This window comes from Pseudophryne corroboree, chromosome 6 (assembly GCF_028390025.1).
Source record: "Pseudophryne corroboree isolate aPseCor3 chromosome 6, aPseCor3.hap2, whole genome shotgun sequence".
Classification (NCBI taxonomy): Eukaryota; Metazoa; Chordata; class Amphibia; order Anura; family Myobatrachidae; genus Pseudophryne; species Pseudophryne corroboree.
This window is the reverse complement of record NC_086449.1, coordinates 749,655,339-749,673,060: the sequence shown is the minus strand read 5'-3', so window position 1 is coordinate 749,673,060 and position 17,722 is coordinate 749,655,339. Positions and strand designations below refer to the sequence as shown.

The following is a 17,722-nucleotide window of genomic DNA, read 5'->3' as shown; positions in this document are numbered from 1 at the left end:
CACAAAATTATTTTGTAGCTGCTCTGCGATCCTTTCGTTCGCACTTCTGCTAAGCTAAAATATACTCCCAGTGGGAGGCAGCATAGTGTTTGAACGGCTGCTAAAAACTGCTAGCGAGCGAACAACTCGGAATGACCCCCACTGGCTTCTCTGGCACATAAACACATTCGGGAGAGTTCAATTCGGTGCAATGCCTGGCTGCACTAATATTGGGCACTTATGCTGGTGTCGGCATTGCAAGTTTTCCACATGGGACATAGGAGAAATTACATGTGAAACATTTAAATTCCACTGGAGAAATAAAAAAAATGCGGCATTCAAATGTGAAATTAGGCAAATCTTCTGCAGAACTTTTTATTGTAGTTTCACTCATCTCTACTTGTACTTTATTCAGGAATACTTAGGGCCTATGGCGTTACACAGTCAGTGTCCAACACTGGCCCTCCCGCCAGAAGTACAGTGCGGCTTTGTGCTGTTGACCGAATGGGAAACGCGGTTCTCCATTCACAAGCGCTTACACTCCTGAGCTGCAATCCCCCCCACTCCCGCAAGCTGTTTTTATAATTCCATCTCCCTCAATTCTGTTCTAAGCATCCGGTGCAAATTCAGCTATATTGTGTTTTTTAACATTATTAAAGGAAGTGCGATCATATAAAAAAAAAATTTTAGTCAAAGAGGAAGGAAGGTAGTAAAATTGTCAGTCTTCTGATCTCAAGTTACAAATCTTATCTACAGTATTAAGTATAGTGGTAAACTTAAAACTGACGCTGTGTGGTAGCCAGATGTACCGTATTCATTAACAGTAAATGAGAAATGATGAGATGCAGACCGCCTATTTTTTGTCAAAGAAATAACAGTTACAGTTCATTGGGATTTACTTCAATGGCTTTTAGCGGTAATGGGGTCAGCATATGTAACAAACTTTTATAGAACCTGTGTGAAATAAAAAAAAAATGTATAGTATACATTTTATATATGTAACAAACTTTTATAGAACCTGTGTGAAATAAAAAAAAAAATGTATAGTATACATTTTATATATATATATATATATATATACACATACATACACACACACACACTAGCTGGATATCTGTGCTTCACTTCGGAATTTCAAGTATTTCCGTGTGTGTTATTTTAATTTTGAAGGTCTTCCTGGTAAATTACATGAGCAGTCCTTCCTTCAGGCTGGAGAATGGTCAGGCTGCCCCTCCATGAAACCGCCTGAGAACACACCAAAACAATAAACGGATTTATTGTACGGGAATCTGTAGTCTCTGGGGTAAATTTACTAAGGTGGGATTTTTTTTAGAACTGGTGATGTTGCCTATAGCAACCAATCAGATTCTATATATTATCTTCTAGAAGCAGCTAGATAAATGTTAAGCAGAATCTAATTGGTTGATACGGGCAACATCACCAGTTCTAAAAAAAACTCCCACCTTAGTAAATTTCCTCTGTGTCTTATTTTCTGGACAAAGGGATATACCTAAAGTTAACTGGTTAGTTTATCCCAGAAGATCAGTAATTAGACTTACAACAGGACACGCTCCGCCCACCGCTGTCAATATTTGTTAGGCAGCACCTCCGGACGGGCCTTTCCCGCATTGATGCTGTCAAAAGGCTGGCGCTGAGGAAAATAATCTGCCTCCTTCTCTGCCCTGTCCCACCTCTAATGCTCCCTGCTCAGTCCTGTAAATGCCGGGACGACAGGCCAAGCTCCACCCGCTGTATGTTAAATAAGTCAAGTTTGCAGGGATAGGTTGTCTCTATTCCAAAGGGCCCTAGGTCTCCTTGCTTAGCTTCTCACACGGCTCCTCCTTTGAGGTAAAAAGGTAAAGATTTTCGCACAACACTTAAGGTCACTGGGAGAGCTGTCGGTACCCTTTACACAGCAGATAAGCAGTTGCTGACTATCAAGCTTTCCTTTAATGCAGTTAAGAGTCAAAATATCTATCTCACCTTTCCTCCTATTGCTCTCTGAGAGACACTGGGGTATATTTACTAAGGTCCCGATTTTGACCGAGATGCCGTTTTTTCTTCAAAGTGTCATCTCGGTAATTTACTAAGCAAAAATCACGGCAGTGATGAGGGCATTCGTAATATTTTGGAAGTCCTCGTAAAAAATCACGAATCAATACACCATCGGTCAAATACGCCTGCAATTTGGTAGAAATCGGGAATTTACTAAAAAGTGCAAAACACAAACACTGCCGACAATAGCCAAACACTGCCGTGATGAAATACAAATCGTGAAAAAGTGCTAAAAAAAAAAAACAGACCTGCTTTTTTATCCCGTGTTTGTATAGGCATGCACGGATCCATGAGATCCGTGCATGTTTTTCAGTGGGAAGGGGTGGGAAATGTTTTAATTTAAAAAAAAAAAAAATGCGTGGGGTCCCCCCTCCTAAACCAAACCAGCCTCGGGCTCTTTGAGCCGGTCCTGGTTGCAAAAATATGGGGGGAAAATTGACAGGGGTTCCCCCATATTTAAACAACCAGCACCGGGCTCTGCGCCTGGTCCTGGTTCCAAAAATACGGGGGACAAAAAGCGTAGGGGTCCCCCGTATTTTTGAAACCAGCACCGGGCTCCACTAGCTGGACAGATAATGCCACAGCCGGGGGTCACTTTTATACAGTGCCTTTCGGCCGTGGCATCAAATATCCAACTAGTCACCCCTGGCCGGGGTACCCTGGGGGAGTGGGGACCCCTTCAATCAAGGGCCCCCCCCCCCCAGCCACCCAAGGGCCAGGGGTGAAGCCCGAGGCTGTCCCCTCCATCCAATGGGCTGCGGATGGGGGGCTGATAGCCTTTGTTGAAAGTAATGAATATTGTTTTTAGTAGCAGTACTACAAGTCCCAGCAAGCCTCCCCCGCAAGCTGGTACTTGGAGAACCACAAGTACCAGCATGCGGCGGAAAACCGGGCCTGCTGGTACCTGTAGTACTACTACTAAAAAAATACCCCAATAAAGACATTACACACACACACCTTGAAAGTATAACTTTAATGCATACATACACACCACCATATACACATACTTACCTTATGTTCACACGAGGGTCGGTCCTCTTCTCCATGTAGAATCCAAGGTGTACCTGTTGAAAAAATCCTACTCACCAAATCCAGTGTAGAGGGCTCCTTGGATAATCCATTTGTAATCCACGTACTTGTAAAAATAAAAAAACGGGACACCCGACCACGAACTGAAAGGGGCCCCATGTTTTCACATGGGACCCCTTTCCCCGAATGCCAGAAACCCCCTCTGACTGATGTCTAAGTTGGTTTCTTCAGCCAATCAGGGAGCGCCACGTTGTGGCACCCTCCTGATCGGCTGTGTGCTCCTGTACTGTATGACAGGCGGCACACGGCAGTGTTACAATGTAGCGCCTATGCGCTCCATTGTAACCAATGGTGGGAACTTTGTGGTCAGCGGTGAGATCACTTTCGGTCAACCGCTGACCACAAAGTTCCTACCATTGGTTACAATGGAGCGCATAGGCGCTACATTGTAACACTGCCGTGTGCCGCCTGTCAGACAGTACAGGAGCACACAGCCGATCAGGAGGGTGCCACAATGTGGCGCTCCCTGATTGGCTGAAGAAACCCACTTAGACATCAGTCAGAGGGGGTTTCTGGCATTCGGGGAAAGGTTGTCCCATGTGAAAACATGGGGCCCCTTTCAGTTCGTGGTCGGGTGTCCCGTTTTTTTATTTTTACAAGTACGTGGATTACAAATGGATTATCCGAGGAGCCCTCTACACTGGATTTGGTGAGTAGGATTTTTTCAACAGGTACACCTTGGATTCTACATGGAGAAGAGGACCGACCCTCGTGTGAACATAAGGTAAGTATGTGTATATGGTGGTGTGTATGTATGCATTAAAGTTATACTTTCAAGGTGTGTGTGTGTAATGTCTTTATTGGGGTATTTTTTTAGTAGTAGTACTACAGGTACCAGCAGGCCCGGTTTTCTGCCGCATGCTGGTACTTGTGGTTCTCCAAGTACCAGCTTGCGGGGGAGGCTTGCTGGGACTTGTAGTACTGCTACTAAAAACAATATTCATTACTTTCAACAAAGGCTATCAGCCCCCCATCCGCAGCCCATTGGATGGAGGGGACAGCCTCGGGCTTCACCCCTGGCCCTTGGGTGGCTGGGGGGGGGGGGACCCCTTGATTGAAGGGGTCCACACTCCCCCAGGGTACCCCGGCCAGGGGTGACTAGTTGGATATTTGATGCCACGGCCGCAAGGCACTGTATAAAAGTGACCCCCGGCTGTGGCATTATCTGTCCAGCTAGTGGAGCCCGGTGCTGGTTTCAAAAATACGGGGGACCCCTACGCTTTTTGTCCCCCGTATTTTTGGAACCAAGACCAGGCGCAGAGCCCGGTGCTGGTTGTTTAAATATGGGGGAACCCCTGTCAATTTTTTCCCCATATTTTTGCAACCAGGACCGGCTCAAAGAGCCCGAGGCTGGTTTGGCTTAGGAGAGGGGACCCCACGCAATTTTTTTTTTAAGTTTAAACAATTTAAATTTTTTTTACAAGGTGCACAATGAAGCCCAGCACGGATCTCACAGATCCGGCCGAGATTCATTGTATTAAAGTCGGCAGTGTTTTACAAGTCACTCACGTAAAACACTGCCTAAAAAAAAAAATGACATCGACATCGGAAAAACCGAAAATGCAGAATACGGCAGCTTAGTAAATTAGTCGTAATCAATTCAAAAAGTTGCATATTTACACTTTCGATGTCATTCGTGATTGAACTTTGACCTCAAACGGGAAAATACGATTCTTAGTAAATTTACCCCACTGTCTGACTGGAAATAGGTTGGTTAAGTACTTAAATCTGAAATCTATATACTGTATATAAAAGGCAAATACTCCTGAACCATAAGGCTGGACTTCCTTGCCAGTGGCAGCTGCAGAACAGTCCATTATTTAAATAGGGGAGACACACCCAGCAATGTTTGACGGTGTTTAGGGGTGGCAGTTGATGAGGCTCCACTATTTGAATAATGGACTGCTCTGCAACTGCCACTGGGAAGGAAGTCCAGGAACAGAGCTTTGTGTCCTCCCCCCTCTGCGACTTGGTATTGCCGGCACCATGCATTCTTTATAGCCCCGGCTGGGTGGGCTGTCTTAGCTCTTCTCTGTGAAGGGGAATTCCCAAAAGTCATCTCACCCCTTTTAACCCCGTTGTGGGTGGAATTTTGAAAAATCCCTACGTCACAAAAGCAAGCTACTGTCCAAATGTCGAGTTCCTAGTCCTTATGGTTCAGGAGATTTTGGGATGAGTCACTGGTATTTGCTATATATACACACACGTATACATACACACACAAAACTACAAGCTTATACTGAGTGCGGAGAGACTGGTACTGCCATCCTGGGTGTAAGGCTGAGAGGGCAGCACAGCTCCCTTACTTGCCCCAATGCACTGGTCCCTGAAGATGCCCATAGCTCCCTGCTCCTCCAGTGTCACCCCCATGATATTGGAGGGAACAGTAGCCGAGAGCAGCCATAGAGGAAGTAGAAGTGATAGAAATGCATGTGATCATTTTAATTAGTGTTGAGTATTTGGGCAAGAATTCATGCATAGTAAACCCAGTTTCTTTCTCTGCCATGATGTGTGCTGTGTAGAAAGAATGTACCGAGAAGCATAAATATGCTCACACGTGTAATTAAGGTGCGTACACACTGACAGTGATGTTTTCCGGCTCCCGTCACCGCTGCTGATAGCGGGTCGTGTTGCGGCCGATGTCCTGGCCGTGCGGTGGGCTTTCTTTCTCCTTAGGCGATCGTCTACAGCGGTGACGGGAGCCGGAAAACATCACTGCGCATACAGCCCGTTGGACGCAGCGGGACCCAGCGCCGCCAGCCTCACCATCTGCTGCACTCAGGATCAGAGCCGCTGTGCTCACCAGCAGCTCCGGAACAACATAGCGCAGGGACAGGTAGGACAACCGGGACTATTAACAACTGTGCACGGGCCACTCCTTACCAATTCACTCAAAAGAGTGTAAACATTATTTTACTAACACCCTTTTTTTCACAGGTACCGCTTGTTTTACTTTTACATATTTTATTTTTTTAAATTTTTAGTCTCAATATCATTCACCCATAAATCACTCATAACATTTTTTAAATTTAATTAGCGCTTTCCACTAAAATATCACATCCACTGCTATTGCTTGAGGGTCCCTTGACCTGGAACAATATCTCTGAAGCTTCTTGTTGAGGCGAGACGCCATCATGTCTATTTGAGGAATTCCCCAATGACTTGTTACTTCTGTGAAGACCTCTTGATGGAGGCTCCATTCTCCTGGATGGAGATTGTGTCTGCTGAGGAAGTTCGCTTCCCAGTTGTCCACTCCCGGAATGAAGATCGCTGACAGTGCGCTTGTATGCTTTTCCGCCCAGCGGAGAACCTTTGTGACTTCTGCCATCGCCGCTATGCTTTTTGTTCCGCCCTGGCGGTTTATGTACACTACTGCTGTAACATTGTCCGACTGTATCAGTACGGGCAGACTGCGAAGAAGACGTTCCGCCTGCACGAGGCCGTTGTAAATGGCCCTTAACTCCAGAACGTTTATGTGGAGACAAGCTTCCTGGCTTGACCATCTTCCTTGGAAGTTTTCCCCCTGCGTGACTGCACCCCATCCTCGGAGACTTGCATCCGTGGTTACTAGGATCCAGTCCTGGATCCCGAACCTGCGCCCCTCCTGGAGGTGAGAACTGTGCAGCTACCACAGGAGTGAAATTCTGGTCTTGGAAGACAGGATTATCCTTCGGTGCATGTGCAGGTGGGATCCGGACCACTTGTCCAACAGGTCCCACTGGAACACTCTGGCATGGAACCTGCCAAACTGAATGGCCTTGTATGCCGCAACCATCTTCCCCAGCAACCGAGTGCATTGATGGATTGACACTCTCGGCGGTTTCAGAATTTGTTTGACCAGACTCTAAAGTTCCTGAGCCTTTTCCACTGGGAGAAAAACTCTCTGTAGTTCTGTGTCCAGTATCATTCCTAAAAATGACAACCTCGTCGCCGAAATCAACTGTGATTTTGGCAAGTTTAGGAGCCAACCATGTTGTTGAAGAACTGCCAGGGACAGTCCAATGTTTTTCACCCACTGGTCCCTGGATCTCGCCTTTATCAGGAGATCGTCCAAGTACGGGATAATTGTGATTCCTTGCTTGCGAAGAAGAACCATCATTTCCGCCATTACTTTGGTGAAAATCCTCGGAGCCGTGGACAGACCAAACGGCAACGTCTGAAATTGGTTATGACAATCCTGAATTGCAAACCTCAGGTAAGCCTGATGCGGAGGATAGATGGGAACATGCAAGTAGGCATCCTTTATGTCCACCGACACCATAAAATCCCCCTCCTCCAGACTGGAGATCACAGCCCGGAGAGATTCCATCTTGAATTTGAATTTTTTTTAGGTAGAAATTGAGGGATTTCAGGTTTAGGATTGGTCTGACCGAGCCATCCGGCTTCGGGACCACAAACAGGATTGAATAAAAGCCTTCTCCCTGTTGTGACTGGGGAACCCTGATGATGACCTGATTTTGACACAACTTTTGTATTGCGTCGCAAACTACCTCCCTGTCTGGAAAAGAAGCTGGTATGGGCGATTTGAAAAATCGGCGAGGGGGAACATCTTGAAACTCCAGTTTGTACCCTTGGGATACTATTTGTAAAGCCCATGGGTCCAGGTCCGAACGAACCCAGAACTGACTGAAGAGTTTGAGACGTGCCCCCACCGGTGCGGACTCCCGCAGAGGAGCCCCAGCGTCATGCGCTGGATTTGGCAGAAGTCGGAGGGGACTTCTGCTCCTGGGAACCCGCTACAGCTGGTGATCTTTTACCCCTTCCCCTTCCTCTAGTAGCAAGGAAGGAAGAACCTCGCCCTTTCTTGTATTTATTGGGCCGAAAGGACTGCATTTGATAGTGGTGTGTTTTATTTTGTTGTGAAGGCACATAAGGCAAGAATGATGACTTACCCGCGGTAGCCGTAGATACCAAATCAGCGAGGCCGTCACCAAACAAGACGCCACCTTTATATGGTAGAGATTCCATATTTTTCTTGGAGTCAGCATCAGCATTCCACTGATGAATCCATAATGCTCGCCTAGCTGAGACTGCCATGGCATTGGCCTTTGATCCCAAAAAGCCAATATCTCTCGCAGTTTCCTACAGGTAAGCTGCAGCGTCCTTGATATAACCCAGCGTCAAGAGGATGCTATCCCTATCTAGGGTATCTATATCAGATGACTAGTTATCTGCCCACTTTTCGATAGCACTACTCACCCACAGGAAAATACGTTAAAATCAATTTATACGACCACAGGTACGCTACTCAGACCGAGTAGCGTACCTGTGGTCGTATAAATGGATTTTAACGTATTTTCCTGTTTACGATCCGCAGGGTCTTTAAAGGCTGCTGTGCCAGGTGACGGAAGAGCCACCTTTTTTGACAAACGCGATAGGGCCTAGTCTACAATGGGGGGTGACTCCCACTTTTCCCTATCCCCAGAGGGAAACGGATAAGCCACTGGAATCCTTTTGGGAATCTGAAACTTTCTGTCAGGGCTTTCCCAGACTTTTTCAAATAGAGTGTTCAATTCATGAGAGGGAGGAAACCTTATCTCAGGTTTCTTTTCCTTAAACATACAGACCCTTTTATCAGGAATAGCAGGGTCCTCAGTGATATGCAATACCTCTTTAACTGCCACAATCATGTACTGAATGCTCTTTGCTAATTTTGGATCTAATCTGGAATCGCTATAGTCAACACTGCAATCAGTGTCCGTGTCGGTATCAGTGTCTGCCAACTGGGCAAATGTACGTTTCTGTGACCCCGAGGGGACCTGTAATAACATATCCTCCACAGATTTCTTCCATGCCTGGGTCTGAGACTCAGACTTGTCCAATCTCTTACTAATACGAGCCACACTACATTCAAAGCATTCAAAACATTTACCCAATCAGGAGTCGGCGGTGCAGACAGGGTCACCCCCACAGCCTTTTGTGTCTCTAACACAGCCTCCTCCTGGGAAGAGCACTCAGCCTCAGACATGTCGACACACGAGTACTAACACCCACAGACACACCGGGCAAAAAGGGGACAGACCCACAGTAAAGCCTGTCAGAGAGACACAGAGGGAGTTTGACAGCTCACAACCCAGCGCCAATCAAGGGTCTGAAGCGACTAATAAAATGCCCCAGACCTGTAGCGCTTTTAATATTAAATATATTGCACCAATTCTCCTGTGCACCCCCTCCCCCCCCCCCCCCCATTTTGCACCCCGATACTTGTCAGCAGTGTGAGGAAGGACCAGCGTCTCTGCAGCTTGAGGAGAGGAAATGACGCCGAGTGAGCTGTGAGGACGAAGCTCCGCCCCCTGAAGTTGCGCTTCTGTCCCACTTACTTCAATAAATGATTAGGACGGGGGTTAGGGCAGTGCCTTGGCACTAATGTCCCCTCTTGCCAGTGTACACTGAGGATTTTTAGCTGCCCAGGGAGCCCCCCCCCTCCCGCGCCCTGCACCCTGTAGTGCTGTGTGCGTGTGTGGGAGACAGGCGCGCAGCGTCCGATCGCTGCGCGGTACCTCAGAAATGCTGTCACTGAAGTCTTCTTTTCTTCTTGCTACTCACCTGTCTTCTGACTTCTGGCTCTGTAAGGGGGTGACGGCAGGCTGCGGGAGTGAGCATCTAGGCGTACCCAGCGATCAGCACCCTCAGGAGCTAATGGTGTCCTATCAGCTAGAAGTAGAGCCATTGAACTCACTAGAAGTTGGTCATACCTCTCTCCCCTAAGTCCCACGAAGCAGGGAGGTTGTTGCCAGCAGCCTCCCTGAACATAAAAAACCTAACAATAAAGTATTTTTCAAAGAAACTCAGTAGAGCTCCCCTGTAGTGCGTCCAGTCTCACTGGGCACAATTCTAAAACTGGAGTCTGGAGGAGGGGCATAGAGGGAGAAGCCAGTGCACACCCCTTTTGAAAGTCTTAAAGTGCCCATGTCTCCTGCGGATCCCGTCTATACCCCATGGTTCTATTGGTGTCCCCGGCATCCTCTAGGACGTATGAGAAATTGCATTGGCTCTGAAGCACAGCCGATATATCTACAGATATACGACCACCCGTACACTCGCTGCACAAGCCGGCGGTGATTGACAGCGTAACTGGGTGGGGGTGGACCCGGTAACTTCAGTTACGACAGATTGGGCAGTGTGTATGCATAACACACTGCCAGATCCGCCTATAGCTATATCTGCAGATCAACTGATCTGCAGATATATCCATAAGTATGTACCCAGCATTAGATTGTAACCTCCACTGGGGCAACGGGCAAGGTATAATGTGAATGAATAAACACTCTTGGATTTTAAACGGATGTGCAATATATTGGATATAAAATAAAGGTTACTAATGTCACTCGGAAATATGTGAAACAAATGAATAAATATATATTCTGACAGACTGCTGATTTTAGATAAATAAAAGCTTCCCACAGTGCATCACAGTATAACCTAGAAACACGCCCATTGTTAGACATACTGTATCTCCTATCACATTTTAGCAGACACACATTAATGTCACTACAGACCACGTAAAACCCAATCATATAGAGTAGGTTGCCCTTAATCTTTTTTTACTTTACAAATTCTCAGCTGTCAGCCCAAGGCTTGGTATTGAGCTAATAATGTACTTCCCCTTTAATTGTTTTACTGGTCTCCATAAATAAAGCACACTATTGTTGAACAATTTACTAAAGAAAAAAAAAAAAAAAGAGAGCAGGCCATGAGCAAAATGAAACACTGACCAATGTTAGACCCCATTATAAATGTAATCGTAGCCTATACTATAGGAAATAATCCACAGCTCTTATACAGAGGGTGAATTGCACTGCGCATTAGTGCCACAGAAGCTCAGCAGTGCTAATTATTATGGAAATGGGGGGGGTGAGAGGGTCAAAAAAAATGGGTGAAGGGGCAGAGAATGGGAGAGAAGGGCCAGCTGCTGGGTGAGCATGGCAACAGCTGGTAGAGAAGGGCAGCAGCTGTGTGGGAGGTAGACGCCGATAGAGAGCGGCAGAAGCTGGGATATAGAAGAAGCAGCCGGGTGAGGTGGACAGGAGCAGGAAGAGAGGGGCAGAAGCTGGATGAGGGGCAGAAGCTGGAAGAGAAGGGAAGCAGCTGGGAGAGAAGGGCAGAAGCAGAGTGAGGGGCAGGGCCGGATCTAGGGGGGGCGAAGGAGGCGCCCCCCCCCCCCCAACAGAGTCATAGCCACGCCCACTTTTGAGCAGAAGAGAGCTCTCCGGGGAGAGCCTGAGGCAGAACGTTGTGCTGCAGCTTACACCACAGCAGCACAGAGGAGCCAGGAGAGCATGGTTACAGCAGTGAGGTAAATGGCTGGGGAGGCACTGGCAAGTATCAGAGCCAGATTTACACACACATATATATGAACCTGATAGAGGAGCATGTCAGGGAGGGCTGCATTAGGGGGGTCATTCAGAGTTGGATTGCTCGCTAGCTACTTTTAGCAGCCGTGCAAACACATAGTCGCCGCCCATGGGGGACTGTATTTTCGCTTTGCAAGAGTGCGAACGCCTGTGCAGTCAAGTGGTTTCAAACACATTTTGTACAGAACAAGACCAGCGGCGCCCCCACCCCCCTCATGTAAAATAGGGGCAGTGCGCGTCGTAGGCGCGTGACAAAAATATAGGGGCATGGCTTCATGGGGAAGGGGTGTGGCCACAAAATAAAACCAATTCATATTACAGTGCACAGTAGTCTCCATTATTCAAGTTACACCGTAAAGTAGCGCCACTACACCAGGCAAAGCCCCTTTTACACATTACGGCAGACAGTCCACCTTTTTACACATTACGGCAGACAGCATCCCCTTTTTACACATTACGGCAGACAGTGTCAACCTTTTACACATTACGGCAGACAGCGTCCACCTTTTACACATAACGTCAGACAGCGTCCCCTTTTTACACATAACGGCAGACAGCGTCCCCTTTTTACACATAACGGCAGACAGCGTCCCCTTTTTACACATAACGGCAGACAGCGTCCCCTTTTTACACATAACGGCAGACAGCGTCCCCTTTTTACACATAACGGCAGACAGCGTCCCCTTTTTACACATAACGGCAGACAGCGTCCCCTTTTTACACATAACGGCAGACAGCGTCCCCTTTTTACACATAACGGCAGACAGCGTCCCCTTTTTACACATAACGGCAGACAACGTCCCCTTTTTACACATAACGGCAGACAGCGTCCCCTTTTTACACATAACGGCAGACAGCGTCCCCTTTTTACACATTACGGCAGACAGCATCCCCTTTTTACATATTACGGCAGACAGCATCCCCTTTTTACACATTACGGCAGACAGTGTCAACCTTTTACACATTACGGCAGACAGCGTCCCCTTATTACACATTGCGGCAGACAGCGTCCCCTTATTACACGTTGCGGCAGACAGCGTCCCCTTATTACACGTTGCGGCAGACAGCGTCCCCTTATTACACGTTGCGGCAGACAGCGTCCCCTTATTACACATTACGGCAGACAGTCCCCTTTTTCCACATTGTGGCAGAGACCCATTTTTTACACATAAAAAAAAATCCTGAGATCATGTGCTGTTAGCAGAGATAACAACTTGATCTCAGGCACTGAAGCCTCCGCTGCGGGAGGGGGGGGGGGGGGGAGATAGGAGAGAGATGCTTTGAGTAAATCCCGCTCCCCCTCCCCCTCCCTTCCTCCCTTTCCCAGTTCACTCGATCAGTGTGGAGATCAGGCAGCAGGGAGAGGAAGATCATACCGTGGCCACGTTCCTGCAGTACAGTTGTACACCTCCAACCCAAGCCAGTGGGAGTGCTTGTGAATAGCACCAGTCAGGGGAGGAAGCTGTTGCATTGCATCATGGGGGGAAGGGGCGTGCCTTGAGACCCTCTCAAACCACGCATGTCAGAGCTGCCTCTTCTGGCATTGTTTTCAATGCAAAGTTACTGCCTGGTGTGCGGCTCCGCCCCCAGCTCCGCCCCCTAGCTCCAAGCAGTTTCTGGTTACCAGAGGGAGGCAGAGCTATTGCTGCCTCTCCGCTGTCCTGTCAAAGTCAGAAAAATATCACGCTGCACATTGCCATATATGCACCTCATGCGTGTGCCCGCTGCACGTGCATGAGCCCTCCCGTGCGTGCGTATACTCGCGGTCGCGGACGCGCGGTATGCGCATTTACAGTAGAGTTTGTGTTCGTCTAGCGGGCGACTCAATCGTAACATATTTTATTCATATAATGTATTTTGTAGATTATGGTCCCTTTGATAGAATCTGAAAGTTTAGTTAATGTAGTATGTTCGGGGACAAAGAGATCCCTCTTTGTTTGATACGAAGGGTCAGACAGGGGTTACACAGTGGTGTTTAGTATCCATCGGAAGAGAATATAATTAGCAATATTCCGGTGTTGGTTTGAAGCGGATTAATCGCTCGTGCGTATAGTTATGGACATAAGAAGTTTATGGACATTTACTATATTTGCACTTTATTACCCATGCGGCGGGAAACCCAGTTTCCCACCCACCTGAGCAGTTAGGAATAGTCACAGCCCACCTGTATGAACCAACCTATTACCTTTTGTTATAATGCGAAGACGAATTCCTGTGTCCAATGAACAATAAGAATGTAGGGACCATTGTACTGTATTGTGTGTAGTGTATAAAAGGACAAGCCGATCTGGGCCAGCTCTCGACTCTCTTCAACGGTTCTCATTGCTGATAATCGGGAGCTGGATATCCAGAAAGGCGCTTGTGATTGTTTCCCCTGGTGCGTAAGTTCTCTGCAACCATATTGTCTCTTATTTAATGTTACAAGCCATTCTCTCTCTCCTTCCCCCTTAAATGTAATTGTATCTTTATTGTATTTTATGTGTAGTGATTCGGTTAGGTATTTTATGTTATCTTGGTAGTGTATAACTTGTATTGTATTATTCTTTTGCAATTGAACGTTCATTCATTTCCTTAAAAGGCGTTAGACCCTTAGACCGGTATTTGAGTGTTTATTATATTGCTAAGGGGTTCTCAGAGCGTCACATACGCTCATACAGCTTTTAAACTAACAAAGTTACACTGTGTTGCATTTACACCTTATCACTGCACAAGGGTTTACAGTATAAGTACATTGTTTATGGTATAGTTATAAAGGTTTAACTCTGTGAGCGTCAGCGCCGCTTGTGATCTCCTCGTGGTCTCGAGCGTCCGCTACGCTGATAGCGTATCATTACGTTAGTCGGCAGCCTATAGCGTGCTTGCCTTTACGCTCTAAGCCGTGAGCGAACGTGCCGCTCGTGCGTCTCGTCCACGGCTAAGCGTTCGTTACGCTACGTGCGTACTCTTACGGTATTCCATACGCCAATTGCGTACTGTGTTCTTTAACCTTTTAGAGTGTTTTATACAAGGTATAGTATAGGCATTGTCAGTCCCTATGAACGAGCAGTGAGTGCAGCAATTTCATACTGCAATGGAAGCAGCTGATGTTTACACTGATCTGTATTATAACACAGATCAGTGGAAAAATCAGCTGTTTTCATTGCAGTTTGACAGGTGAGGCCCTGCCTCCCCTGACTGCACGTCCCTGGGTTACAGAGCATTTGCCCCTCACTTGCTGGTGTGTGGGCACTAGGGCTAATAAATACAATTACCCCATAGCACAGTCACATGTACATAGAACAATCACAAAGCTCTATCTCATTCCCACTCAAAAAGTTCAGTCAGAATTGAGAGAGGAGGAGTTAGGATTGCAGATGGGAGGAGTTGGGACTGTACAGGGAGGAGTCAAGATTAAACCGTAAACCCCCCCCCCCCCCCCCCCCCTAAAGAAAAGTCTAGATCCATCCCTGGTGAGGGGCAGCAGCTGCATGATAGGGGGCAGAAGCTGAGTGAGGGGCAGCAGCTGCATGAGAGAGGCAGAAGCTGGGTAAGGGGGGGGCAGAAGCTATAAGAGAAGGGAAGAAGCTGTAATAGAGACGCAGCAGCTGCATGAGAAAAGCAGAAGCTGGAAGAGAAATGAAGCAGCTGGCATGGAGGGGCAGAAGGTGGTGTTAGGGGGGAAGAAGCTGGATGAGGGGCAGCAACTGAATGAGAGAGGCAGAATCTGGAAGAGACTGGAAGCAGGTGGGAGAGAGGGGCAGAAGCTGGGTGAGGAGGCAGTGGCTAGAAGAGAAGGGGAGCAGCTGGCAGAGAGAAGCAGCAGTAGCATAAGAAAGGCAGAAGCTGGGTGAGGGTCGCAGAAGCTGGGACAAAAGGGAAGCAGCTAGGAGAAAGGGGCAGAAGCTGGGGTTAGGGGGGCAGAAGTTGGAAGGGAAGCAGGTGAGAGAGAGGGGCAGAAGCTGGATGAGGGGCAGCAGCTGCATGAGAGAGGCAGAAGCTGGGTGAGGGGGCAGAAGCTGGAAGAGAAGGGAAGCAGCTGGGAGAGAGGGGGCAGACGCTGGAAGAGGGGTAGCAGCTAGGGTTGGGGGGCAGAAGCTGGGGTGATGGGGGCAGAAGCTATGAGAAGGGGAGCAGCTGCATGAGAGAGGCATAAGCTTGTTGAGGGTGGTAGAAGCTGGTAGAGAGGGATAGCAGCTGGGGTTAGGGGGGCAGAGGCTGGGTAAGAGGGGCAGTAGCTAGGTGAGGGGACAGTAGCTAGGTGAGGGGGCAGAAGCTGCATGAGGGGGGCAGTAGCTGCATGAGGGGGGCAGTAGCTGCATGAGGGGGGCAGTAGCTGGGTGAAGGGGCAGTAGCTGGGTAGGAGGGGCAATAGCTAGATGAGGGGACAGTAGCTGGGTAGGAGGGGTAGTAGCTGTGTGAGGGGGTAGTAGCTAGGTGAGGGGGCAGTAGCTGGGTAGGAGGGGCAGTAGCTAGGTGAGGGGGTAGTAGCTAGGTGAGGGGGCAGTAGCTGGGTAGGAGGGTCAGTAGCTAGGTGAGGGGGCAGTAGCTAGGTAGGATGGGCAGTAGCTGTGTAGGAGGGGCAGTAGCTGTGTAGGAGGGGCAGTAGCTAGGTGAGGGGGCAGTAGCTGGGTGAGGGGGTAGTAGCTAGGTGAGGGGGCAGTAGCTAAGTAGGAGGGGCAGTAGCTGGGTGAGGGGGTAGTAGCTAGGTGAGGGGGCAGTAGCTAGGTGAGGGGGCAGTAGCTGGGTAGGAGGGGCAGTAGCTAGGTAGGAGGGGCAGTAGCTGGGTGAGGGGTCAGTAGCTAGGTTAGAGGGGCAGTAGCTAGGAGAGAGGGGCAGGGTCTTGTTATAGAGGGTACATAAGTGGAAACAGTGGTATGGCATAAGACAACAACAATAACAACAACACCCATCACAGCTGTCACTGCCCCAGTGCTTCTCCGCCCGTTATACCCCCTATACCCCGGCGTCACCTGTCAGGCCCCCGCCTCTCCCGTGCCCCCGGCGCCGCTGCAGGATGAAGAAGGGGTTGGCTCGCTCGGTCACCCACAGCGCGTTGGCCAGCAGCACCTCCTCGGGGTTCAGCCACATCTTGGGCGGCCGGGCCTCCGGGAACAACGTCTGGTGCCAGTGCTGGGTATAGGGGCGAGACCCGAGGTGTGTGCTCCCGGTGCCGGGCTCTACTGCTGCCGCTCCCGCAGCACAGATCGCTGTCTGCCCGGAAAGTAACGCAGGAGGCCTCGGAGGCCGCAGAGCGCCGGCACACAGCTCCCCCTGCCGGAGAGAGCGCAGAATGGCAGTTCGCTGTGCTCACGCTGTGTCACCCCGTCAGCTGTAATACTGTGTTATTGTTGCTGTGAGCCATGAGTGCAGCTCTGTATATACAGCTGGGGGTCTGGGAACCTGCAGCCAGACACAGAGGATAGCTCAGAGGTTCCTAAAACAGCCTAGTTGTAGAGGTATACGGTGTCATTTATGAACAGTATCATGGTCATAGTTTATACTGCATACCTCCCAACATGACCCTCTCCAGGAGGGGCACAATGCTCTGCTTCTGGACTTTTCTCTTAATTTATGATTGCTGCACCTGTTTTGAGAAGGTTAATGGGTAAGAAAGGTGTTTCAGCACAGGTGATGGCAATCAGAAATTAAGAGGGGAGTCCAGGAGCAGAGCATTCTCTCCCTACTGGAGAGGGTCATGAGGTATGATACTGTACTGTATAAGGCACAGGTTCTCAAACTCGGTCCTCAGGACCCCACACAGTGCATGTTTTGCAGGTCTCCTCACAGAAACGCAAGTGAAATAATTAGCTCCACCTGTGGACCTCTTAAAATGTGTCAGCGAGTAATTAATACACCTGTGCACCTGCTGGGTTACCTGCAAAACATGCACTGTGTGGGGTCCTGAGGACCGAGTTTGAGAACTTATGGTATAAGGGAAAGCAATCACCAGAACGCCTGTTGGGATCCTGGCGGTCACAATGCCAACGCGGCAGGGGCGGAACTACTGGCGGGGCAGGCAGTGCATTGCACTGGGGCCCCGCCGCACTCAGGGGCCCACAGCCGCCGGCCGGCATTTAGAACAGATTGACATGCGGACGAGAGTCCGCATGTCAATCTGCGTTCTCCTCTCCCTCCTTGCTGCTCCCCCCCCCCCCCATGTGTTGGAGGGACACGAGCGCATCGCGCGTCTCTCTGTGTCCCTCCTGGCTCTCCCCCGGCCGCTCTAAGGAAGCATGTGCCGTTCGTGAGCTCTGATTGGCTCACGA

General features: G+C 48.9%; 1 protein-coding gene across 2 annotated transcripts in view; it reads right to left on the bottom strand.

Moving 5' to 3' along the window:
• TBC1D9B (TBC1 domain family member 9B) overlaps window positions 1–16,899 on the bottom strand; it is a 181,268-nt gene extending 164,369 nt beyond the window's left edge. For both annotated transcript variants that reach the window (XM_063928532.1, XM_063928533.1), the window contains exon 1: window positions 16,427–16,899. In XM_063928532.1, coding sequence (XP_063784602.1) covers window positions 16,427–16,544 — 118 coding nt within the window. In that variant the 5' untranslated portion in view covers window positions 16,545–16,899. The remainder of the gene's footprint in view (window positions 1–16,426) is intronic.
• Between the last annotated feature and the right edge of the window lie 823 nt (window positions 16,900–17,722).